Here is a 25,558-nt window from a genome sequence, read left to right on the forward strand (position 1 = left end):
AAGTGGAGTTGAGGTAGAAGATCAGCCATGATCTTATTGAATGGCGGAGCAGGCTCGAGGGGTTGTATGACCTACTCCTGCTCCTATTCCATATGTTCTCATGTTTTTATGGATGTCAGAAGTAAAGAATTAGTTGCCACTCACCACCATCCTATTCATGATTTCAATTAAACTTTTTGTATTAACAGACAGATACGTTTTCCCTTTCAGGTTTTTGATCTTTCTAGGTTGGCAGCTCAGTTAAAAACAATGAGCTTGAAAAATAAATTGATGCATGAATTGCACTCCGAAACTGTTGTGAAGGCTTCTTCAAAAATCTCAATAGTGGGGGTTGGACAAGTTGGCATGGCATGTGCCGTTTCTATTCTACATCAGGTAAAATGTATTCATTATTCTGTGCAGGAATTTAATTTTTTAACATTTTGTTTATAAAATCCAAACATTATAAACAGATTAAAGAAAGGCTTGCATTTATATAGCGCTTTTGTGACCTCAGGATGTTCCAAAGTGCTTTACAGCCAGAAAACGCGGCAGTCAATTTGTGCACAGCAAGATCCCACAGACAGCAATGTGATGATGATCAAATGATCTATTTTAGTGATGTTGGTTGAGGGATAAATATTGGTCAGGATTATAAGTTGAAACAGGAAAACATTTAAAAGTCAATGGTCCTGGTAGAAACATTTCTTAAATTTAAATTGTTCAAAAAGCGATTTTTGCAAGAGAGAAATTTTGCCCACTGGTTTTCCCATTGATGTAGCAGTGTGTATTTATTCTGAACATGGTATTTACAGGAGGGTACATTGACAGGATAGTAGTGAATTCAATTCATGTAACTTAACCTAGTCCAGATGCAGGACAGACAGTTTCATGTTATATTGTTTGCTGAAGCCCATGTAGAGACTGTGTTGATCATAATTACTCGCATGCTCCCAGGAGAGCATCGCTGTATTTCAGAGCCACTCAAATACCATATCGTATGCAAAATGACACTTGTACCAAGAGAATGCCATACAGTAGAATATACATTCATCTTTATTTCTTTTACATATTGTACCCTCACCTAACCGCTGGAGCCAACCGAGCCAGATTCTGCTGGGGAAAAGGGCAAACTTCCCAAACTGGGACTGACCTCCTTACGACCTGCGTTCTAAAGTATTTGTCACATAAGACTGTCCTGTTGGCGGCCTGGTTTCAGTGCACAGGGTTAGTAAGATCCAGGGGCTGCTTGTCAATCCATGCTAACCCGGGCAGAAATTGCAATCAGCACTGTTCTGATGATGAACCCTTCACCACAAGGACTGCAGCGGTTCAAGAAGGCGGCTCACCATCACCTTCTCAAGGGCAATTCGGGATGGGCAATAAATGCTGGCCTCGCCAGCGACGCCCACATCCCATGAATGAATACATTTTTAAAAGTGCTCACACCGAAATCTTCTCTGTGCCGTTGTAAAGCAGAGAGGAATTTGGTACAACCACATTCAGCATGATTGCACCAGTGCTATGACTGTGGGCCTTGGCCCACAAGCCATGTAGATCCTGGTCCACAAAGCCCAGGCGATATAGTTCTATTTGTGTTTAGATTTCTTACTCGCTGATTTGTCCTGATTGAATTTTGTGGGCCCGGAGATTTGGAAAGGGCTGTTATTTGTCCAGTTATTTCATTGGTAGACGAATCCTAAATCAGAACACCATGAACTGATGATATCTGCATCTTGAAATATATGCAGGTGAATGAGTGCATGGATTTAAGCCTCAAATGTACTATGAGGCTCGATGGGAAACATCTAAGTGACTCTTGAAGACAGAACACTTGGACATTTCTGCTCTACTTGGCAGGCAATCTTAGAGACAATTTTAATGGAAATAGAAAATGGGCATAAGGATATGATCTAAGGAAAATGTAAATACCAGACAAACTAGAATAACATCAACAATATACTTCAGATATATTGCTAGAATGTTGGAGTGCTCTAGTTTGGATCATTTTCAAGCACAAACCTAAAACCAGTATTTTCCATTTGTTTCTTTGTATAGCACCTCACTGATGAGCTGGCTCTAGTTGATAAGATGGCAGATAAACTGAAGGGGGAGGCTCTGGATTTGTTACACGGTAGCCTGTTTCTAAAATCCAGAATTTCGGCAGATACAGGTCAGAGACGAATCATGGGATTTATTATGGCATATATAATATATTTTCCTTTTATATTCTTTCCACATGCTTTTGCTCACAACTTGCTCGCCTAATATACCCATCTATATAATATATTAAAAATCTTCTCTCAGCACACATTTCTTGCCAGCTTTTTGCATTATAAATTCCTCTGTCCGCATTTCTAATGGGAACTGCGTATGTAAACTGGGCATGCTGTACAGCAGAGAAACTCATGCTCCAATCAATTCTATGTCTCTGCTTCCCAAATTGCTGTACGTTTTGCTATTTAACTATAAATAATATAAAAGTATTGTATAAAATTTGAAATTTGTCCTCTTTTCTTCGTCCAATAATTTTGAAAAACCTTTGAGCAAAAGCTGCTAGAAGCAGAAGAAAAATATTCCATTCATACAGTATGGACAGTACTGATGCATCTTGGGAAACTGCATACACTGCACAATCTCAGACTGCACAATCCAAATTCAGCTCGGAGTCACAGCTCTGAGCAAAAATATCGATGTAGATTTTTAACTTGCCACCCGGGTGTTAAACGGGTGTTGGGGATCGGCTGCTGGTTATAGAAACCACATGATTTTCATTCAGGTGGCTTCTATAACAAGCGGCCTATTAACATTCAGGCGACAATTAAAAGATTCATCTCATCAACTCAAGCTTTGGAAAGAAGCTGAGGCCTTCAAGTAAAAATTTAATGAAGGCATTAAAAGATACAAAAGATAGTTCAATGGATAAATTTAATCATGTTACTGTGCAATACATAATTTTTGATTTTGTTTTTATTTTGTTTAAACTCTTATTTTGGACTACAGAAATTTCAGTTACTGAAAAAAATGGTGGCTAACGTCTGAAATTACTGAAATATACTGAAATCAGTGTTGAGACCAGAGGGCTACAAAGTGCCCAGGAGAAAGATGAGATTTGTTTCTGAATCTTGTTTTGAGCTTGGTTGGAACACTACAGGAGGTCAAAGATGGAGAGGTCAGAGTGGGAATGAGAGGGGGTGCTAAAGGGCAAGTGTTTTATCACTACATGGGCCACCTTTTCAAGAACATTAATGAGGTAACCAATAGAGCAGTCCAGGTGCCTGATGTGCTGTTTGAGCATTCCAAAAACCTGTTTGATCAACACCCTGGTCCAGGCATGGGCCTCACTGTACCACACTTCACCTTGGCAGCCAGGTTACACACAGGCATCAGGAGCCACAGTTCTCCTAGCACCCAGCTATCAAGCCTTCCATCCCCTTACTAACAATGGATTGATACAAGATGTATGAATCATAGTTACTCTCAGAGATGCAGGCATATATAATGTATATAATCCTAAATTGGGGATCACATATTATCAGCACATTAAGGGAGTGAAAGGCCATTTGATTTATGTACCCCACAACATTGATAGGTAGCAAGATGGGTCCAATCGATTATTTCCTGCACACTACTATGTTGATCAAGCTGGGCCCACATGCCAAATTAACCCTGGAATCATCTATGAAAGAGTTGACGCAGTGATGCAGGGGATTTTTTAAATTCTAGACAAGTAATATCGAGGTTGACGCCCATATATAATGTAACATTTTACATACCTCATTGAGGTCCCACCTCCAGCCCACAATATTCTTTCTGTGTTGTAGAGCTTAAGCTTCATGTAATTTTTCTTCATAGCCCATCTCCTTCACACTTGGAATTAGTCTCATTCCACTTCTTTACACTGTCTCCAATGCTTGTACTTTTTTTAATAACATGGCAACCAGAATTGTAGAGCTCTGGCAGCACTTCTGAAGATTGTTCTGGTTGTATATTTAAGCATTCTATTTACTTCTTTAATTGCCTTGACATATTATGCAGGCATTGAAAGTAATGAATCAACCATCACTCCCAAGTCCCTTTCTAAGGCTCCCTCTGCCCATTCCACTGTTGGCATGGTGACAAGTCACCTGGGAGATTGAATGAGTAGAAGAAAGAAGAATGGCCTCTATCGTTGCTAGGCAGTCTGTGATATTTAGATGCTATGGATTTGTTTTTGCTGTAAAGACTGTTTATTTTTATCTGTAGTTGAGCAGCACATTGTATTATATAGTAATACATAATATATAGAAGTAGAAAGATAATTAAATTGTTTCCAGGAAACATGGAACATCATTAATTGCTGTGGATTTTTCTATTACAATGTTCATGGTAGAGGGTTCAATGGTAGTGTTTCTTTAGAATAAAGGGAAGTGGCATTCTTTGGGAAAATAAAAAGGGAATGAAAAACTTGGGGAAGGAGTGGTAGGATCCCCAAGAAGTGATGAGTCCCAAAAAGATAGTTCCTCTTAGAATTTTTTTAGTGAAGGAGACAGACATACTCTTCTGAGATTTTGTTTGAATGAAGAAGGCGGCAAAATAGATTATTTACACCTTTTTATAGTTTCATTTTAATTTCTTTTTAATTCCTCTCCCCTTTCTTATCCTCACCATTGGGCATTGACTTCAGCTTGGCATATGCTTCCATAGGTGCTGGGTCCTATATAGTAATCCAAGTAGCCATTCATTATGTCTGGCCCTAGTCCATAGGAGTCATTACATCTGGGCCAAGTTATCTAATCCCCACACACATACACACTTCTAGCAGTGATTGCTAGATAGTGTCCAGGAGCTGAAACCCAGACCCATTTCTGCCTTCCTAACTCAGGGATAGGGAGGCCATTTGTAGCTATTTATAGTGCCCTACTCATGCCCCATTTATTTTTATTTATTGTGATTGCATTTATATAGATTGTCAAGTCAAGCGTGTTAGTCTAAGTGTTCTAACCATTCAATAGCTGGGGAAGGACATTGGACAACACCATTAGGGAACCAGGCAGCTCTTGCTGATGGATGCAGCCAGCAAGTATGTGGCTTACATTTTCAAACTGGCCACAGTGACAAAGTGGGGGGGGCAGTCACAAAGGCCCCATTTAAAGTCGTTTGCAGCACAACCAATCATTGCACATCTGAAGCGATCGAGCTTTACCCAGAGATGGTGCGGAAGGTCAAAACCCAGTGAGATTGGCTAACTCAGCACAGGACAGATTCCAATTTGATCTATTTGGCTCAGCCACTCTGTCTTAACCAGCTGAACCAGTGGAGGAGTAGCGGCGGGGGGGGGGGGGGGGGGGGGAAGTAGTCACCCCTTATTTAAATAAGCACAGATTTATCAATAAAGGTGTTTAGCGTCTTCAATGTCAGATTTCAAGTTTGGTGCAATTTTCAAAATGCAGTATTATCTAATGTATATTGCAGGAATAACACAAACACATACTTGATTATGTAAATAAGAGAACTGGTTTACAATAGGCTAATTGCTGAAAGATGTTGAGTAATACAGTCAGGCCTGATTAATCCCAATACTTTGGGAATGTTTCAGATTCCAAATTAGTGGAATAACCAAAAAATAGCAGTGCTGGAAACAAGCAAGCTTCAAGCCAAGCTACCAACACCAAGCCAAATTCAAGAAATTACACCCTGTGCCTATTTGTCTCTCCAGCCAGCGACAATCCCTTTGTAAACTTGCCAAATTTGCTCAGTCTGGCTGCAGGAAGATCTGGTTTAAAAAGAAAGACTGGCATTTATATTGTGCTTTTCACGACCTCAGGATGTAACAAAGCTCTTTTCAGGCAACAAAGTACTTTTGAAGTGTAGACACTGTTGTAATATAGGAAACGCGGCAGACAATTTGCACACAGCAAGGTCCCACAAATGAGTCTTTCTGGCAGCTGGACTTAGAAGATCTGTCGAATTTATTTTGGGGTTGTCGCTGGCTGCATGAGACCTTTGTGTTGGAAGCCAGCAGCACCAGGACCTCTCTAAGCCTGTGTAAAAGCAGGTCTAATTTGTTGAGTGAAGTGTGTGTTGTTGGCAGCCAGATACAGTAACCAACTACAACATGTGATCTCCCTGCCATCAATTTAAACATTATGGGGTGATTTTAACCCCCAAGAACAGGTGGGTTGGGGGCGGGTGGGAGTTGAAAATAGTTGTTTTTTGGATCGTGACCGCAACCCGGCTTTATTTCCGGGTGTAACTTGGGCGTGTAAAAGTACAGACTTCCTACTGGAAATGCAAAGTCTGAAAATTTTGCAGTTGCGACCCAAAAAAACCAATTATTTTCAACTCCCACCCGCCCCCAACCTACCCGTTCTTGGGGGTTAAAATCACCCCCTTAGAACTCAAAATTGAATTTATTATAGACAAGAACACTAATTTTAAACAATTCTTTTACTTCTGAGGCCCATAAAAGAAGCAGTTCTAAAAGTATAAAGAACTATTGAGAAGGTTGTCCATTGTTTAATGTAACATTTGCTGGTTACAGTATTTTACCTGACTACAACTTATGTTCTTCTCATCTGCACATTAAACAAACTGGGAAGTACAATGTTGTATACATCAATTCTGTCCTCTCCCTTGTGTTCCGTAAGTCCAGGACCATTGAACAATATGGCAAACTTATCTCTTCAAAAACCCGACAGTAAATTGACATTAATGAGCAGAAAACAGTGTGGATTTGAAGATTGGTGTTAGATGGATACGATTCAGATTCACAGTGCCGAGTATTCATGTTATTTATAATGGGATGTTTGGGCTAAGGAGTCGGTACAGTCCAAATTTGACTGTATTACACAAACTTAAAATACATACGTCTCCTTCTTAGCTGAATGACTATCTCTTATAATGACCATCCTACAGACTATCTAGTTACAGAAGATTCTAAGCTGTGCATCATTACTGCTGGAGTACGCCAGTTAGAGGGAGACATGAAAAACAACCAGCTGGAGAGAAACGTGGCTATATATAAAGATATTATCCCTCAAGTGGTTAAACAGAGCCCAGCTGCTGTTTTGCTAATTGTTACTCATCCAGGTAAAGTTTAAATTGATTAAATAGTGCTGAGAATTCCTTCAGTTGCATCTATGATGTTCAATGTGAAAATCTAGAATTCTATACCACAGCACTGGATATTGTTTAGAGAAATTATTTCTTAGAGCAAAGATTTCAACTTCAGTACACATTTGTACTATTATACTAGTTTCATTTCTTTTTTTTGCTGTCCAATTTTCTCTCCTCCCTCCTTTCTTAAAGGCATTGGTTCCTTACGAGACAATCAATGCCCTCCAGTACTCCAAGTGGGGCGGATACGGTGCTCCATACAAGTTTATTAAGAAGGAAAGAAAAAACTTTAATGTATGTACTGCCTTACACATCCTCAAGATGCTTCACAATCAGCAAATTACTTTTTAAAATGTAGCCACTGTTGTTATGTATGCAAACACGGCAGCCAATTTGCACACAGCAAGGTCCCATAAATAGCAAATGAATGAATGACCAGATAATCTGTTTTTTTGTGGTGCTGGTGGAAGGAACAATGTTGACTAAGACACATTCCTGGTCTTCTTCAAATAGTGCCATTGGATCTTTTGCATCCACGTGAACAGGCCTTGGTTTAATACCTCATCTCTGCCTGGATTATGTGCTCCAATGCTGGAGTGGGGCACAAATCCACAACCTTTTGACTCAGAGGTGAGATTGCTATCACTGAGTCAATTGCCACTATCGGACTTTGGGTTTTGCGTTTTGTCCTTCTGGCTATATACCCTAAGATTATCTTTTTCTTCTTTACTGCTGTTGCTCATTGCACTGATGGTTTCAAGGAACTATCCATCAGTAAGCTAGATCCCTCTCCTGAATTGTGTCCAATAGTTTCCAAATCCTGGAACTCCCTACCTAACAGCACTGTGGCAGAACCTTCATCACACGGACTGCAGCGGTTCAAGAAGGCGGCTCACCACCACCTTCTCAAGAGCAGTTAGGGATGGGCAATAAATGCTGGCCTTGCCAGAGACTCCCACACCCCATGAATGAATAAAAAAAAGTTGATCTCAGTACTGTTTATGGGTACCCGTGAATTTAATCAGAACAGCTCATCAGTCTTCAACTTAAATCTTTATTCGTGCAAATAGTCTACAATGATGTGACTGCAGAGCACAATGAAAGTAAATCTTTCATATTCACTAATAATTAATATCATGTGCTTCAAATAATTGAGTTTTACATTTCCAAAAAGAACAAAAATATAATAAATGTTATTAAAAAGTTATTTTCCTGTTGTTACATTGTCTTCACTTTTTGGTTCATCACCTCCCCATTTTCCAGCAAATGCCTCCCGTTCTCCGCCGCCGGTTTTCCATTCTCCCTCGCTGCTCTCCGTTTTTCAGTTGATAGCATTTGATAGGACAATGTAAAAGCTTTATTTCACATGTTCATTTCCATTTTTCACAATTACAGCAGAAATTATTTTTTCTGGACTTTGTTTACTTTTCAGTGGATATAATGACCTACGTTGCCTGGAAACTGAGTGGATTCCCAAAGCACCGTGTTATTGGTACTGGTACTAACTTGGACACTGCCAGGTTTCGTTTTTTACTAGGCACGAAGTTGCAAATTAATCCAATTAGTGTTCACGCTTACATCATCGGCGAACAAGGAGATGAAAGTGGTATGTAGTTATCTGCCAGCTTAATTAATACTGATAAAATATTCAGAATAGGTATTATACGTAGGCTTATGAAATGCATAAGCTTTGATGGTTTTGTTCCAAGTGAACAATGTAAATTGCACTTTTTCCCCGTTTTACTTGGGATGGTTATTTTTCGTACAAAGCGTTTCTGAAATGTATGGCTCAAGTGTTTGCTGCCTTAGGAGAAAACTGTCACGTTGTATCCCAAGGCTATCACTTTAGAGCTCTTGCCCCAAATATGGTAAACCGTATCAGTTTTCAGCCAGGTGGAACACCATGAGAAGGCGAAAGGTTCCATCTCAGTGGTTGGAAAAATTCACAGGTCCAACTTGTTTCTTGGTGGGTGATCACAGTGTCCCACCAATGGCGATCACGAGAGAAACTTGGGAACTAGACAATTTCTTGCTTAGAGGGGGGAATTGATGCAGTGGGAGAAATGAAGATAGGAAATGCCTTAAACATATAAATATTAAGTGCTATTACTACAATCGTTACTGCTATTCACATTTTAAAATCAATTAGATTAACGATTGTATGGGAGCCAATTGCTGAATAAAATGAACGATACAATTAGAAGAGATGTGATATTGCCGCAAATTAATGTAACTGCCGAAAGTGAAATACACTGTTACAACCAGAGTAATCAAAAAGAAAAACTGTTCTGTTTAAATTATTTTTTAAAAATGGATTACAGCACTAAGATTTGTGAGATAAAATCAGCTGTGAGTTTAAAGGTCCATCTTTACTTGTGGGTGAAATAGTTCATTCAGTTCTCCCATCACAGTGAGATTTGTGTTCAACTGAGCAAAGCTACTTTGGTCAGAAACAGTAGGAAACTCTTCTATGTTTTTGAAGATTCTGGGTTGTACTTACTGATCAATAATTTGAAGCAGAATTCCACAACCTAAGAAAAATAGAAAACTTCTTAAATGTCTCCATTTAAAGACATTAAAACAGATTAAAAGGTGGTTGTTATAATGTATCGCTGTTTGAGTGGATTGCTGACTTCTGCTGGGGTACAATTGCATGGGACCAGCAGTCCTTTGGAGCCTCACCCAAGTGGTCATTCATCATGTGGGGTCCTTGACAGTGAGCGTTGGCAGGCTATTGCTTCCAGAAGTGGGATGGAGCTCTCATCCTCATCCAATATACCAATAATTGCACATTTCCGACTTGAGTCACTGGGTGACCTAGTGAGAACTCTTGTCTTTTTTTCTCTCTCTGACTCGGTGGTTGATTATAGCATCCTAATACCCTGGCTGAGATCAGCTAACTTAACACAGACATGAGGTCAAATGAATACCAACAATTTAATAGTGCATTCATAACATGAGCAGGATACAGTCTGTTTTTCACACACTGCTAATGGTTTATCCCTTTTGCTTATCTTTGCAAGAGCAGCTTTTCCAACAGGTAATTGGATGCATAATTATTGAAGAACACCATAGCAACAGTATCAATTACATTGGTCTTCCTGGGTATTACTCCCAGAACTTTGGGAGGAATATGCTTAAATGATAGACAACCCTTTCTTAAATGTTGGCAGAATGTGATGACCAATCTTTTTTACTGACTGTTGAAGATGCCATCTGGTCCTTAATGATTAGCATGGCCCCACTTCATTTAATGTTGTGAGTTTTGTGCTTCATGAAGCATGAAATGTGTCACTGCAGCTAATGCTGTTTTTTTTGCCTTTAATGTAGTTGCTGTTTGGAGTAGTGCAAATGTGGCTGGTGTTAATCTGGAGCAATTGGATGAAAAACTGGCAAAAGAGGAGGGAAGTCAAATTCATAAAAAAGTTATGCAAAGGTAAATGTGAATAGGTTCTTGTAAAAGGTCACAGAGTGACAAATCCAGGTGTATGTTACATTTGTGAATGTAGTGAAAATATCCTTGGAACGAGGGATCCTGGTAAGATGTTTAAAAGTTTCCCTGGGACATAATGGGGAGGATGCTGCGTATTTGTTTCATTGATAGTAATTTTCAGTTTTTAAGTTTCTTTCTGTCTCAAACCTGCCTTCATCACCCCCTCAAAAAAACATTCATAACCCAACAAGAAGGACTTTTCTCCCTCGTCCCCTCCCCTTGTACTGAATCAAAAGGTCTTGGGTTCACGTCCCACTCCAGACTTGAGCACATAATCTAGGTCGACACACCCACTAAGGAAGTGATGTATTATTAGAGGCGCCGTCTTTCGGGTGAGACGTTAAGCTGAGGTCCTCTCTGTCCTCTCAAGTGGATGTAAAAGATCTCACAGCTCTATTGGAATAAGGACAGGGGAGTTCACCCCAGTGTCCTGGCCAATATTTATCCATCAACCAACATCACTAGAACAGATGAACTGATCATTATCTCATTGCAATTTGTGGGATCTTGCTGTGCACAACTTGGCCGCCGTGTTTCCCTACATTACAATGACTACACTTCAAAGGTACTTCATTGGTTGTGAAGCGCTTTGGGACATCCTGAGATTGTGAAAGGCGCTACAGAAACGCAAATTCTTTCTTTCTAACTGTCATTTCCAATTACAGCCCTGACTTCAACCTCCCTTTCTTAAATGTGTTGTTGCCTCTCAGATCCATGCCTATCTCTCCTGAAGCTCCCTGTTTGAAAGCCTCCAGTTCAACTTTCGCCCTTCTCACAGCACTGAAATTGCAGTTGCCAAAATTATGAATGACTATGATTGAGGCAGTTTATCCATCCTTGTCCTCCCAGACATGTTTGTGGCATTTGATGGCTGATCAAGCCATCCTCCTCCAATGTCTCTCCTCTATTGTGTAGCTTTGCATGATCACCCCTGCATTCAGCACTTTTCCAGTAATGGCTTCTCTTCTCTTGCTGGAATTGTCATCTCAGCTCCCTCCTCTTCTTTGATCCGTACAATGCCCCTGGACAACATGATCCGCAGGCACAGGGTCAGCTTCCACATGTATGCTGACAACACCCAACTCCACCTCTCCAGCACTTTCTGTGACTCCTTGCCTGCCTTTGTCCTGTCAGACTGCTTGTCTGAGATCAAATCCTGATGAGTCACAACATCCTACAGCTCAGTATCAGGTATCCCGAAGCCAGTGTGTTTGACTCTTCACTCACAAACTGCTCTCTTACCATTAACTCCATTCCCTTCTCTGACCACTCTCTCAAACTGAACCAGATTGCTCGCAGTCTTGATAAATTGTTTGACCCAGTGCTAAGCTTTAAACCACACATCCTATCACTAAGACTGGTTCTTTCCATGTTCCAAACAATACCTACCTCGACCTCTGCATCAGCCCCTCTACTGCTGAAACCCTTCTACATGCTTTTGTGAATTCAGCCTCGACTAATCCAATAGTGTCCATGCTGCCTCCCATACTTTTCCCTCCCTGATATCCAACAGGTCCAAAACTCTTGTGTCTTGTCCCATATCTTATTTACCCATCATCCCTATCAACACTGACCTTCACTGAATTCCCATTCCACAATGTATTAAGTTTAAAATCCTCATCACAGTCATTAAATCCCTTCACAGCATTGCCCCAACCTAATTCTGCAAGCTTCTCCAGCCCTATCACCTCCCGAACACTCTGTTCCTCTGAATCCGGCCTTCTATTAATTTCCCCCTACTTTGTCCCCACCTTCAGCTGCATTGGTCCCGCCCTCTGGAACTCTCTCCCTATATTTCTCCACCTCTCTCTCCATCTTTGAAACCTTCTTAAAACCCATCTTTTCGGCAAAGCTTTTCACCACATCTCCTAATATATGTTTTCCTGCCTTGGCTTCCATTCCAGCGCCAATCATGAAGCACCTTGGGATTTTTTTATATATTAAAGACGCTATATAAGTGCAAGTTGTTGTCTCTTTTCTTCTTTCTGTCTGTGTCACAGCCAAGAGTTTAAAATGAAATTAATAAACACACTATATTCATGCATGATATAACTTAGCAGTATTGAAATAGCCAAATGTACTCCTGTCTTAATAACACTACCACCCTACACTCCAGTGCACAAGGTATGGTCATTTTGAATCAACAGGCTCTGGCAGGGGCTCAACTGTGGTTTGATCACTTCAGTGTATTCAGTGATGGAGATTTATGCTTCAAAGATTTACCATAGAGTTTTTACTCTTGGTGAACTTGGGCTGAATGTAATACTATTGTCATGCTTTTTTGGAAAGGTCTGAAAGATTGTTCTTAGTGCAGAGAAGGTCAAGGAGCGATTTAATACGAGTGTTCAAAATGATGAGGTGTTTCGATGAGTAAATAAGGAGAAACTGTTTCCACTGGCGGGAGGGTCAGTAACCAAAGGACACAGATTTAAGATAACTGGCAAAAGAACCAGAGGATTCATTTATTGCAAGGGGAATGGAATATAAAAGTAGAGATGTTTTGTTGCAGTTGTACAGGGCATTGGTGAGACCACATCTAGAATAGTGTGTGCAGTTTTGGTCTCCTTATTTAAGAAAGGACGTAATTACTTTGGAGACGGTTCAGAGAAGGTTCACTCGACTGATTCCTGGGATGAGGGGGTTATCTTATGAGGAAAGGTTGGACAAGTTGGGCCTGTATACACTGGAGTTTAGAAGAATCGGAGGTGATCTTATTGAAACATATAAGATCCTGCGGGGACTAGAAGGGGTAGATTTTTAAAATTCGTTCATGGGATGTGGGCGTCGTTGGCAAGGCCAGCATTTATTGCCCATCCCTAATTGCCCTTGAGAAGGTGGTGGTGAGCCGCCTTCTTGAACCGCTGCAGTCCGTGTGGTGACGGTTCTCCCACAGTGCTGTTAGGAAGGGAGTTCCAGGATTTTGACCCAGCGACGATGAAGGAACGGCGATATATTTCCAAGTCGGGATGGTGTGTGACTTGGAGGGGAACGTGCAGGTGGTGTTGTTCCCATGTGCCTGCTGCTCTTGTCCTTCTAGGTGGTAGAGGTCGCGGGTATGGGAGGTGCTGTGCAAGAAGCCTTGGCGAGTTGCTGCAGTGCATCCTGTGGATGGTACACACTGCAGCCACTGTGCGCCGGTGGTGAAGGGAGTGAATGTTTGGGGTGGTGGATGGGGTGCCAATCAAGCGGGCTGCTTTATCTTGGATGGTGTCGAGCTTCTTGAGTGTTGTTGAAGCTGCAGCCATCCAAGCAAATGGAGAGTATTCCATCACACTCCTGACTTGTGCCTTGTAGATGGTGGAAAGGCTTTGGGGAGTCAGGAGATGAGTCATTCGCCGCAGAATACCCTGCCTCTGACCCGCCCTCGTAGCCACAGTATTTATATGGCTGGTCCAGTTAAGTTTCTGGTCAATGGTGACCCCCAGGATGTTGATGGTGGGGGATTCGGCGATGGTAATGCCGTTGAATGTCAAGGGGAGGTGATTAGACTCTCTCTTGTTGGAGATGGTCATTGCCTGGCACTTGTCTGGCGCGAATGTTACTTGCAACTTATCAGCCCAACTTATCTTGCTGCATGCCGGCTCGGACAGCTTCATTATTTGAAGGGCTGCGAATGGAACTGAACACTGTGCAATCATCAGCGAACATCCCCATTTCTGACCTTATGATGGAGGGAAGGTCATTGATGAAGCAGCTGAAGATGGTTGGGCCTGATGCTGAGCGGATATTTCCCCTTGTGGGAGAGACTGGAACTAGGGGCCACAGTTTAAAAATAAGGGGTCTCCCATTTAAGATGGAGATGAGGAGAATTTCTTTCTCTTGGAGGATCGAGAGTCTGTGGAACTCCCTTCCCCAGGTGGAGGCAGGGTCATTGAATATTTTTAAGGCTGAATTAGATAGATTCCTGATTAACAAGGGAGTCAAAGGTTATAGTAGGTAGATGGGAAAGTAGGGTTGAGATCGCAATCAGATCAGCCATGATCTTATCAAATGGCAGAGCAGGCTTGAGGGGCCGAATGGCCTACTCCTGCTCTTAATTCGTATGTTCGTATGTTCATAGGGGAAATTAGGAGAATTTTGTTACAGAGCGAGTTGTTATGATCTGGAATGGTGTTGGAAGCAGATTCAATCGTAACTTTTAAACAGGAATTGGATATATATTTGAAAAGGAAAAATTTACAGCAGTATGGGGAAAGGAAGTGGAACTAATTGGATAGCTCTTTCAAACAGCCGGCCAGGCATGAAAGGCCGAATGGTCTCCTTCTTTGCTGTATAATTCTATGATCAGTTGCACCCCTGTCATTTGGTCATTTGTCCTTTTACATTATCTGTCTACTTTGTTGTTCCATGCACTACCATTATTTACTCCAATATTCATACATGAATGAATAAGTAAATTCACTTTCTAAATTATTGCACTTTATTGGGATGAATTTTTAGTATTAGCAATTTGTATGACCTTTTATCCGACTAAATGGCTTCCATTCACTTCACGTATAACTAATTGACTTAAAGTAGTGCAGTGCTGGAGAAAACATGTGTTGTCATCTTAAAAAATGCATAAATCAAACCTTAAAGTGAGCAGATGTCATATGAATGGCATAATAGTTTCTAAGAAGGCTACAAATTGTCATTACACAAAACATCTGCTAGGGGTTCACATACATAAATCTTTGAAGGTGACAGGATGAGTTGATAAAGCTGTTAAAAAAACATACGAGGTCCTGAGCTTTAAGTAGTGGCATCGAGTACAGAAGCATGGAAGTTATGCTAAACCTTTATAAATCACTGGTTAGGCCTCAGCTGGAGCATCATGCCCAATTCTGAGCACCATATTTTAGGAAGGATGTCAATGCCTTGGAGGGGTGCAGAGGGAATTTACCAGTATGATACCAGGGATGAGGGAATTCAGTTATGTGGAAAGTAGAGAAGCTGGGATTGCTCCCCTTAAAAGCAGAGAAGGCTACGGGGTGATTTAATAGAGGTGTTCAAAATTATGAGGGGTTCTGATAGAGTAAATAAGGAAAACTGTTTCCACTGGCAGGAGGGCTGGTATCCAGAGGATAGAGATTTAAGATAATTGGCAAAAGAACCAGAGGCGACATGAGAATTTTTTTTACATAGCAAGGTGATTATGATCTGAAATGCACTGCCTGAAAGGGTGATGGAAGCAGATTCAATAGTATCTTTCAAAAGGGAATTGGATAAATACTTGAAAAGGAAAAATTTGCAGGGCTATGGGGAAAGAGCTCACCACCACCTTCTCGAGGCCAATAGGGATGGGCAATAAATGCTGGCCTCGTCAGCGACACCCACATCCCGTGAACGAATAAAAAAAAAATTGGATAGCTCTTTCAAAGACCCGGCATGGGTCGAATGGCCTCCTTCTCTGCTGTGTGATTGTATGATCTTTTATTTGCCCCACTGAAACCCACTATTTTGGGTCTCTGTCCCTCCTCTTTTGCTTTATTGATGTTAGTTGTGGGGGGGGGGGGGGGGGAGTCCACCTGCAACCCAGGGCAGCTCCATTCATTTCAATGGGGCCATCACTTCACAAGCCTTCAAGCCAATCCAATGCCATCTATAGGTACTGCAGGATATTCAGCCTATCAACAGTTTTCCAGGATTGGACATCTCTTGATCAGCCCAGTCTGCTCTGAAGTGCCAATCCCAACTGAAGTGAATGGTGCCAACTCTGGAATGCAAATGGACTCTCACCATCACTGACATCAACAGAGCAGCTCTAGGCCAAAATGGCAGGTCTCCACAGCAGCAACATATTTGAAAATATATTTTTGACAGGTAACAAATATATATATATATATATATATATATATGTACCACATTTTCTTCAAGCACTTTGAGAGAACACTGAACAGAAAGTTCTACCTTACACTTACCTTACGGTAACACAAACATTTGGTTTGTGTTTGACTGGGTAAAACTCATTTCAGGAACCAGCTGGCACTATCTTCAGCGTACAAAACTTCACACTCACATGGAATTACACTATCAATAAGCTACAATGCAGTAATCCCATCGTGGGATTCAGATGAAATCATGAACCATAAAAACAAAATAGAAGTGGTTTATTTGTGAACTAAACCTAGAGATTGGACTCTTAGTAAATCAGTGTAGTTTAATATTGTACAATTAAGGTTTATAAATTTTTTAAACTTTTATGTAAAACACAAAAGATGTCTGATAGCAAATGTTTTTTTAAACTAAAGTAGAATAATGTAATGTGGAACCTCAAAAAGATGCTTTAAGGTACAGCTTGGTTTTAATGGGTTTTTTCTCCTTCTCACTATAGCTGCCGTGATGTTATCAAGTTGAAAGGATACACTTCCTGGGGCATTGGTTTAAGCGTGGCCAGTATTGTAAATGCAATTTTGAAAAATCTCAGGACTATCCATTTGGTGTCCACCAATGCAAAAGTAGGTTTTAAACAGCTGCCATTCTCAAGAGCATGCATTATTGTGTAAACATTGTTGTACATTTCCTACCCAACACAATGAGCTGTAACTAGGACAGCATTTTTGCAAGTGTTATTTTCTCTGAAAAGCGTAAGAAATGATAAATTAGTAAAGTTAAATATTTGAAAGAATGTTATAACAACATGCAACAGATCTTTTTGGATGAACTAATTTTTTGAAGAGCGAAACACTTAGATGCTAAATGCATTTGGTATGATTACGATCATATCTAACATACTGAATTAAGCAAATAATTTACTGTAGTAGAAACAAATTGAATATACATACGTCTCTCCCATGGCATTGCCAATGGGTGGTTTGGAGTATAGTTGTTATGTTTAGCTGCTAATCCTAACTTGTCCCTTTAAGGCCACTGCTCACATACTGCCTGTGGGAATCCAGGTAACTGTAGCTTTTTGTAAATTGTAGCTGAGGTCAATTAGAGATTAGCAAATTACTTCTATGTTTCAGGCTATGAGTCAGAAGGATGCAGGTTAAAATGGTTGTTTTTCTTTTGCTTTGCACTGGTAGCGAAGTGTAACTCTGGAGTGTGATGGATACATGTGCTCGATGTTAGACTTTTATATATAGATGATTGCACTCAGGGTAGTGCATTAGTGACTTTAATTCACAGCAGGAAAAGGAAATTACTCACAAACAACATGCTATTTGGCTTTCACATTGATGAATTAAAACCAATAATGTAATGACTGTGGGACTGGTCCTGTTTCTACCACCTGATGTTGCCTCTGTCATATTTCTCTGATTGGACCAACATGACATTGTCTGCAGTGGCTTTTAGAAAAAGTCTAATATAAAAGGCTACTTTTAATAAGTAGTAGTGGCGAGTTCACATGGTAGAACAGTTTCCAGAATGCAGAGTGAGAAAAGGCCATTCAAACCATCAAGCCTGTTTTTTTCCTAAAGAACATTGTTTCTACTGAATTTTCTCCATCACAGGCTTTATCGAACACATTTAATTAATTTGCCAAGCTCACCCCCACCTACTGTAATTCAAACAGAAGTCCAGATTATATCTGGTGATATTCATCCTCGACCAATTGCCTTCCTTGGCACGAGATGTACGGTTCTAGCAATTTAGCAATCATTATGTGTTGTTAATTTGTATCTGCACCCGTCTTTATAACCCGCAGTCTCACTGATAAGCAGATATTCATCCAGCTCATTGTTAAAGGTGTAAATCAACCAAAGCATTAAGTGCTTTATTTACAAGGGAATCACTAAACAGTTGTACAGAACATTGATCAGACCCCATCTGGAGTACTGCGTTCAGTTTTGGGCACTGTACCTCAGGAAGGATATATTGGTCTTAGAGGGGGTGCAACACAGATTCATCATTGCTTAGAGGGTTAACTTAAGAGGACAGGTTGCATAAACTTGGCTTGTATCCCTTTGAGTATAGGAAATTGATCTGATCGAGGTGTTTAAAATGTTAATAGGATTCAATAGGGTAGATACAGAGAAACTATTTTCACTGATGAGGAAATCAAGAACGAGGGGACGTAATCTTAAAGTTAGAGCTAGGCTATTTAGGAGGGAAATCAGGAAGCACTTTTTAGCACAAAGGGTAATAGAAATATGTAATCTCTCCCCCAAAAGGCTGTGGATGCTGACACAATTGGAGCTTTCAACACTGAGATAGATAGACAGATTTTTGTTCGGTCAGGATATCGAGGAATATGGAGCTACGGCAGGTAAATGGAGTTGAGTACAGATCAGCCATGATCTAGCAGGCTCGAGGGGCTGAATGGCCAACTTCTGTTTCTATGTTCCCGAGGACCACCTCAATAGTTACAGCAACAGCTTTTTATTTTTTTCCAGGATGTTAAACTATTACCTTCCTTTATCTTCCAATCTGTGGGCTTTTAAAACCCCAATTTTACGTCTCCTAACCATTACTTCTTAATTTATCTTGTCTTCTCATTTACATTTTTTCTATCACCAGTGCCAGCACCCTTTGGTGCCTTGAGCATTCAGTACATGCGGGTCAGATATTGGACGACACTTTGGCTGTGTTCATTTTGGTCCTCACATCTGAACACATGTACTTTCCAGCAGTAATTTCTGGCGAGCAACTGGGCGCAGATCACAGAGTGAGCCTGACGCCTTCTGGTCTGTATTGCTTAGAAAGACAGCATACAACGTATTTACCAATTAAGCTGTAAGGAAGCTCACCCACTTAAACTCCTTTCAACCTTAAGAATATAAGAAACAGGAGCAGGAGTGGGCCAATACGGCCCCTCGAGCCTGCTCCACCATTCAATAAGACCATAGCTGATTTTCTATCTTAATTCCACTTTCCTGCTCTATCCCCATATCCCTTGATTCCCTTAGTGTCCAAAAATTTATCGATGTCAGCCTTGAATATACTCAGCGACTGAGCATCCACAATTGTCTGGGGTAGAGAAATCCAAAGATTCACAAACCTCTGAGTGAAGAAATTTTTCCTCATCTCGGTCCTAAATGGCCGAACTCTTATCTTGAGACTATGACCCCTAGTTCCAGACTCTCCAGCCGGGGGAAACAACCTCTCAGCACCTACCCTGTCAAGCCCTTAGAATTTTATACCTTTCAATGAGATCACCTCTTTTTCTTCTAAACGCCAGAGAATATAGGTCCATTCTACTCAGTCTCTCCTCATAAGTTAACCCTCTCATCCCAGGAATCAATCTAGTGAACCTTCATTACACCCTCTAACAAGTATATACCCTTCCTTAGGTAAGGAGACCAAAACTGTATGCAGTACTCGAGGTGTGGTCTCATCAGTGCCCTATATAATTGTAGCAAGACCTCCTTACTCTTATAATCCAACCCCATTTGCCTTCCTAATTGCTTGCTGTACCTTTCTGTGATTCGTGTACAAGGACACCCAAATCCCTCTGAATACCAACATTTCTTAATTTCTCACCTTTTAAAAAATATTCTGCTTTTCTATTCTTTCTACCAAAGTGGATAATTTCACATTTCCGCACATTATACTCTATCTGCCTCTTTGTGTCCTCCTCACACCTTATTTTCGTATACTTAGCTTTGTATCATCAGCACTTGGATGCATTACACTCGGTCCCCTCATCTAAGTCGTAGATATGGTGATTGCACAGTGTTCAGTTCAATTCGCAACCCCTCAGATAACGAAGCAATCTGAGCCCGCATGCAGCACAACATCCAGGCTTGGGCTGATATGTGGCAAATAACATTCACGCCAGACAAGTGCCAGGCAATGACCATCTCCAACAAGAGTCTAACCACCTCCCCTTGACATTCAACGACATTACCATCGCCGAATCCCCCACCATCAACATCCTGGGAGTCACCATTGACCAGAAACTTAACTGGACCAGCCACGTAAATACTGTGGCTACAAGAGCAGGTCAGAGGCTGGGTATTCTGTGGCGAGTGACTCACCTCCTGACTCCCCAAAGCCTTTCCACCATCTACAAGGCACAAGTCAGGAATGTGATGGAATACTCTCCACTTGCCTGGATGAGTGCAGCTCCAACAACACTCAAGAAGCTCGATACCATCCAGGACAAAGCAGCCCGCTTGATTGGCATCCCATCCACCACCCTAAACATTGACTCCCTTCACCACCGGCACACAGTGGCTGCAGTGTGTACTATCCACAGGATGCACTGCAGCAACTCGTCAAGGCTTCTTTGACAGCACCTCCCAAACCCATGACCTCTATCACTGAGAAGGACAAGAGCAGCAGGCACATGGGAACAACACCACCTGCATGGTTCCCCTCCAAGTCACACACCATCCCGACTTGGAAATACATCGCCGTTCCTTCATCGTCGCTGGGTCAAAATCCTGGAACTCCCTTCCTAACAGCACTGTGGGAGAACCTTCACCACACAGACTGCAGCGGTTCAAGAAGGTGGCTCACCACCACCTTCTCAAGGGCAATTAGGGATGGGCAATAAATGCTGGCCTTGCCAGCGACGTCCACATCCCACGAATGAATAAAAAAGATTCTAGCTTTTTCCCTACCACTAATATCAGGCTAACTGATCTGTAGTTCCCTGTTTTCTCTCTCCCTCCTTCCTTGAATAGCACGGTTACATTTGCTACCTTCCAATCCACAGAGACCGTTCTGGAATCTAGGGAATTCTGGAAGAACAAAAACAATGCATGCACTATCTCTGCAACCACCTCTTTTAAAACTGTAGGATATAGGCCATCAGGTGCAAGGGAATTGTCGGCTTTTAGTCCCATTAATTTCTCCAGTACTTCTTCTTTACTAATCTTAATTACTTTAAGTACCTCACTCACATTAGACCCTTGGTTCTCCACTATTTCCAGTATGTTTTCTGTGTCTTCTATTTTGAAGACAGATACAAAATATTTGTTTAATGTCTCTACCATTTCCTTATTCCCCATTATAATTTCTCCTGTCTCTGCCTCTAAGGGACCCATGTTTACTTTCGCTAATCTCTTCCTTTTTATCTACTTGTAGAAGCTCTTCCAATCTGTTTTTATATTTCTTGCTAGTTTACTCTCATATTCAATTTTCTCCCTTATCATCAATTTCTTGGTCATCCTTTGCTGATTTCTAAAACCCTCCCAATTCTCAGGCTTACTATACTTTTTGGCAACATTGTAAGCCTCTTCTTTTAATCTAATATTATCCTTAACTTCCCTTGATGGTCTCTTGCACGATCAGGCTAGGTCCTTTACCCTGGTTTGTCAATTTTTTTTTAAAAAGCAAGCTGGTGTGTATCTATACAAATTTCAGTTTGAGAAGAATGAGCACGCTGACTCCCTCTTGTGGCCATTATGTGCAGAATGGTTTTATTTTCTGGCCTGTATCCCAAGAGTTCAGTTGCAAGTGATACATCAATGTATGTGGAAGTTATACACGGAGTGGTATATTCAGTTACTAACACAATTCAGATAAAGAAAATTAGGGTAGTAAAGGCCGATGTCATAATTTTAAAAGTATTGATGGTGGGCTCTTAGAATGTTGGCTGTTGTCAATTATACATCATCTAATCACGGAGAGCGAGAAATGGGTGAAATCCCCCGTGGTGTCCTTGGCATCTGTATAAAACACTGCAGCACACATCAGAGTCCAAATCCGTCACACCCCACTCCCCCACACATTCGATAATTTGCCAGTCTAACTTCAGAAAGCAAATTTCTCAAAAGATAGATTGGTTGGAATGGTTAATCTTCTTAGTTTAGTTATGGTTGTTAGAGTAGGAGAGTTGTTTGACATAAAACATAATTTTTCAAAATTGAACAATTTTCTGTCAATGCTTTGGGTTGGTTTAAAATGCCCCAGCCAACATCAGGAGACAGGTATGATCCTCTTGCCTCAGTCAAAGCTCTGCATCCCCCCCACCCCACCCCCACCAACAACAACCCCCCTCCCTCCTATTGCCTCAGCACCATCCGACGCCTGCAGTAATTTATCTCGGTCAACATTGAAGATTACAACTAAGAGCTTGCCTGTGTGCTTTAGCAATGTCTCTTCCAGTAGTCAGCAGAAAGTTTCCAAATGACTCTCTCTCCCTAGTGTCAGGTGTTCATTATTTATGGACACAAGAGATGCCTGAGGTAATTGTTCTGGATGAACAATATACTCACCTGTCAAATCTGTCTCAGGTTCTTTGTTGGCACTGGCTCCAGAGAATCCTCTGCATCATTCAAGGGGGGGATTGACAGGAAAATAAAATCATAAGGAGAAATCTGCTGGCCAGGTTCTGACAAATTCGAGCATCATTGTCACTTTGGCTCCACTCACAACAAAGTGATGCCTTAACCAAGAAAAAGACAAAGATTAACATTTCTGACAACACAAAGTCAAGCACTTGGTTCTGACACACCTGTGGATATAGTTTGCTGTTGGTTAGCATTAACAATGTTGGATCCAGCGAGGCCTCAGGCCACAATTGAGGCACTTACCAATGGCCTTGCTGCTGATCAACACTTCTCGATACATTCTAGTGTGAACGTCCAATGATGGCTGTTGGGCCAAAGTGGTCAAAACTATTCACCAGCCTGTCTATGGGTCACCTGCATAACAGTAATCACTGCATTTCGAAGTAATTCATTGGATGTGAAGTGCTTTGAGACTTCTCCAAAAGATGTGATCAAGTGCTGTGCATGTGTAAATGTTTCTTTTTTTCCCCTAAGCATCTTCCATTAGCAGGCTGTTAGGAAAGCAACAGCCCAGTTAGATGCAGTGCTCTAAGAGACATCGACTGTATCTGTCACGGCAGGTGGCACCAAAATGGATGCAGTATATTGGTTCACCTTTGAGTTGAGGGCATTTTTCTCTTGTGGGCCTAGAATCCTCCAATATTAAGGTTGCTTCTTTGAGGGTGCTCACTATAGCCTTGAGGGGAGCTCAGGTTGGTTTAGCTGTTACTAACTTCACCATGAGGAGACATCTGCACCTTTCTTGATCGCTCCTAAACAGGCCTGTTACAGTTGCCTGTTGGCAGTGGGCCAAACCTCTGGCTGGTCAAGGGGACAGAAAATACAATTGTGGAAGCGCTCAGCCCTCTGGCAATCTACTGCATGAGTGGAAGATCAGCCCTGAGATGGTACACAAACTCTTTTGCAACTTCATATCAGGAATCACCAACTTCCTTGTTTCTACTCAAAGATCATGTCAACACACAGGCTAGATGCCAGCCTATACTTGAAACCCCGTTCCAGTTGTAATGTATTTTTCTGGATCTCAATCTTGCAGCATTAAAATCATCTGTAGGACACAAGTGGGCGTTTCCATTAATAAGTCAGCTGGACATTGAATACGGACAAGGCACATCGCAAATTGGAATTTCAATCTGGTCCTCTCAATTTATGTACTCTTCTTTCAAACCTTTTAGCATGTGTAATCTTTGTGGTAGACTGCACTTTAGGTGATTCTGGTTTCAGCTAACCTGTTTAGTGAAATACAGGGACAAGGTGTCAATCAACTTATTTGATTTGGCACAATGAATACATGATTATTGGAATGCATGCAGGTTTCCTGCTAAAAGTGTTTTTATTTTTTCATTTGCATAATGGTGGTAATTCTGTAATTTTCCCTGCTCCCTCATAAATCAGAATTGGACATCGCTTCCACTACTGGCCTTTTACACCAATTGTAGCAAATCAATGCACCAAATATGGCGACTGTTCTATGTAGTAGCAAAGCCCAAGGAAGACAACTTTCTGAACAAAGACTTGCATAGAGGACATTCTCTACTGTTACTCCAATCCAGCTGGAAAACCAGTGGCTCAGTGAAGGGTCACTTTACCTAGTTAAAAACCATTTTTTGGACATCCTTGAAACAGGTGCAGATATGTAAAGCTGCCATAAAAAATAATCACAAACTTTTACACTATTGCTTGGACTTAAACTATGGATGATAAAATCTTTTGCAGATCTGTCCTGGTGGTTGGGGCCTCTAATGCCACAGTGGTCTTCGTTCTTCTAGTTCAGCGCTGAATGGAGAACGCTGAATAAATAAGGTTCCGTTAGTGACATTTCAGCAAGAAGCATCATCCACACATAGTGCTCCCTTCAAGCCCAGCCCTCAGACATCGTCGGAGGTCACATATTAGGTTTTTTGTTTTGGTAGGTTTTAGATTAAAGGGCGACACAGAGTGCTGCTCTGATGCATGATTGCAGGGGCAGTAAAGACACAAGGTGGGTCAGTGCTGCCTAACATTAACATATACTGATGTCAAAAACATCACTGAGTGTTGGCCACAAGATGGTTTCTTTGTAACAGCTGATGAGCTTGCAAGAGGAATACTTCCGGTTAGAAGGATGATGTGTTTATAAGGTAGTTTTTTTTTCTTTTTCATTTGTATAGTTCGTAATATTATTTAACAAGTACTTATTTGAACAACAGCCCACATCCAATGCAAATTTAATATTTAAATATATATATAGGCATAAAAACTAAAGATTCATGTACAATAACAATTGTTGTATCTCGTTCCAATGATACAACAGGATGAGCACGAGATCAAAGTGGACGTGTTCCTAAGTCTCCCCTGTGTCCTGGGCACAACAGGAGTATGTGGAATCTTAAGGCAGCCACTCCATGAGACAGAGGCAGAAAAACTGAAACAGAGTGTGGACAATCTTTTGAAGACCCAGCACGGACTTTTGAGATCAGAATGCTAAGTGCCAGGCCTCTTTATATAGCTGGTTATCAGTGCACTACTGTTACATCACTTGTGATTATCTCATTCTATAATAATAGTGTATATTTGTAGTGATTATTGGTCAAGTTGTTTGCTGTGTAGTAGTTGCACAAAAATTAGATTAAATATTATTTTAGATATTGCTTACGAGAGTTATATGAAACCCAATAACCAATAAAACACAAATCAAATCACAAGCATGCTAATTTAACGTGAGCCCCTAATTTACTATCCATGTCATAGCAGAGAAATACAATAGCCTCTGAAGATTAAAGTCAAGAAATGACAAGGTGTCCTGAACTGAGCAAGATATATTAACCTTCAGCCCGAAAGGCCT

The 25,558-nt window shown here is 41.1% G+C and overlaps 1 protein-coding gene across 1 annotated transcript; it reads left to right on the plus strand.

The window, feature by feature from the left end:
* The first annotated feature begins 249 nt into the window (after positions 1–249).
* On the plus strand, positions 250–25,219 carry LOC137328037 (L-lactate dehydrogenase A chain-like). The gene is made up of 7 exons (XM_067994123.1): positions 250–375; positions 2,038–2,152; positions 6,877–7,050; positions 8,510–8,683; positions 10,408–10,513; positions 16,884–17,007; positions 25,028–25,219. The coding sequence occupies exons 1-7, from the start codon at positions 250–252 to the stop codon at positions 25,199–25,201; spliced, it is 993 nt and encodes a 330-aa protein (XP_067850224.1). The 3' UTR covers positions 25,202–25,219.
* Positions 25,220–25,558: the final 339 nt, after the last annotated feature.

The sequence above is a fragment of the Heptranchias perlo genome, chromosome 12, assembly GCF_035084215.1.
Source record: "Heptranchias perlo isolate sHepPer1 chromosome 12, sHepPer1.hap1, whole genome shotgun sequence".
Taxonomy (NCBI): domain Eukaryota; kingdom Metazoa; phylum Chordata; class Chondrichthyes; order Hexanchiformes; family Hexanchidae; genus Heptranchias; species Heptranchias perlo.

Coding starts and splice junctions, on each gene's coding strand:
- LOC137328037 (XM_067994123.1), top strand. CDS start 250: ATGAGCTTGAAAAATAAATTGATGCATGAATTGCACTCCGAAACTGTT. Junction 376..2,037: donor CCGTTTCTATTCTACATCAG/GTAAAATGTATT, acceptor TTCTTTGTATAG/CACCTCACTGATGAGCTGGC. Junction 2,153..6,876: donor CAGAATTTCGGCAGATACAG/GTCAGAGACGAA, acceptor ACCATCCTACAG/ACTATCTAGTTACAGAAGAT.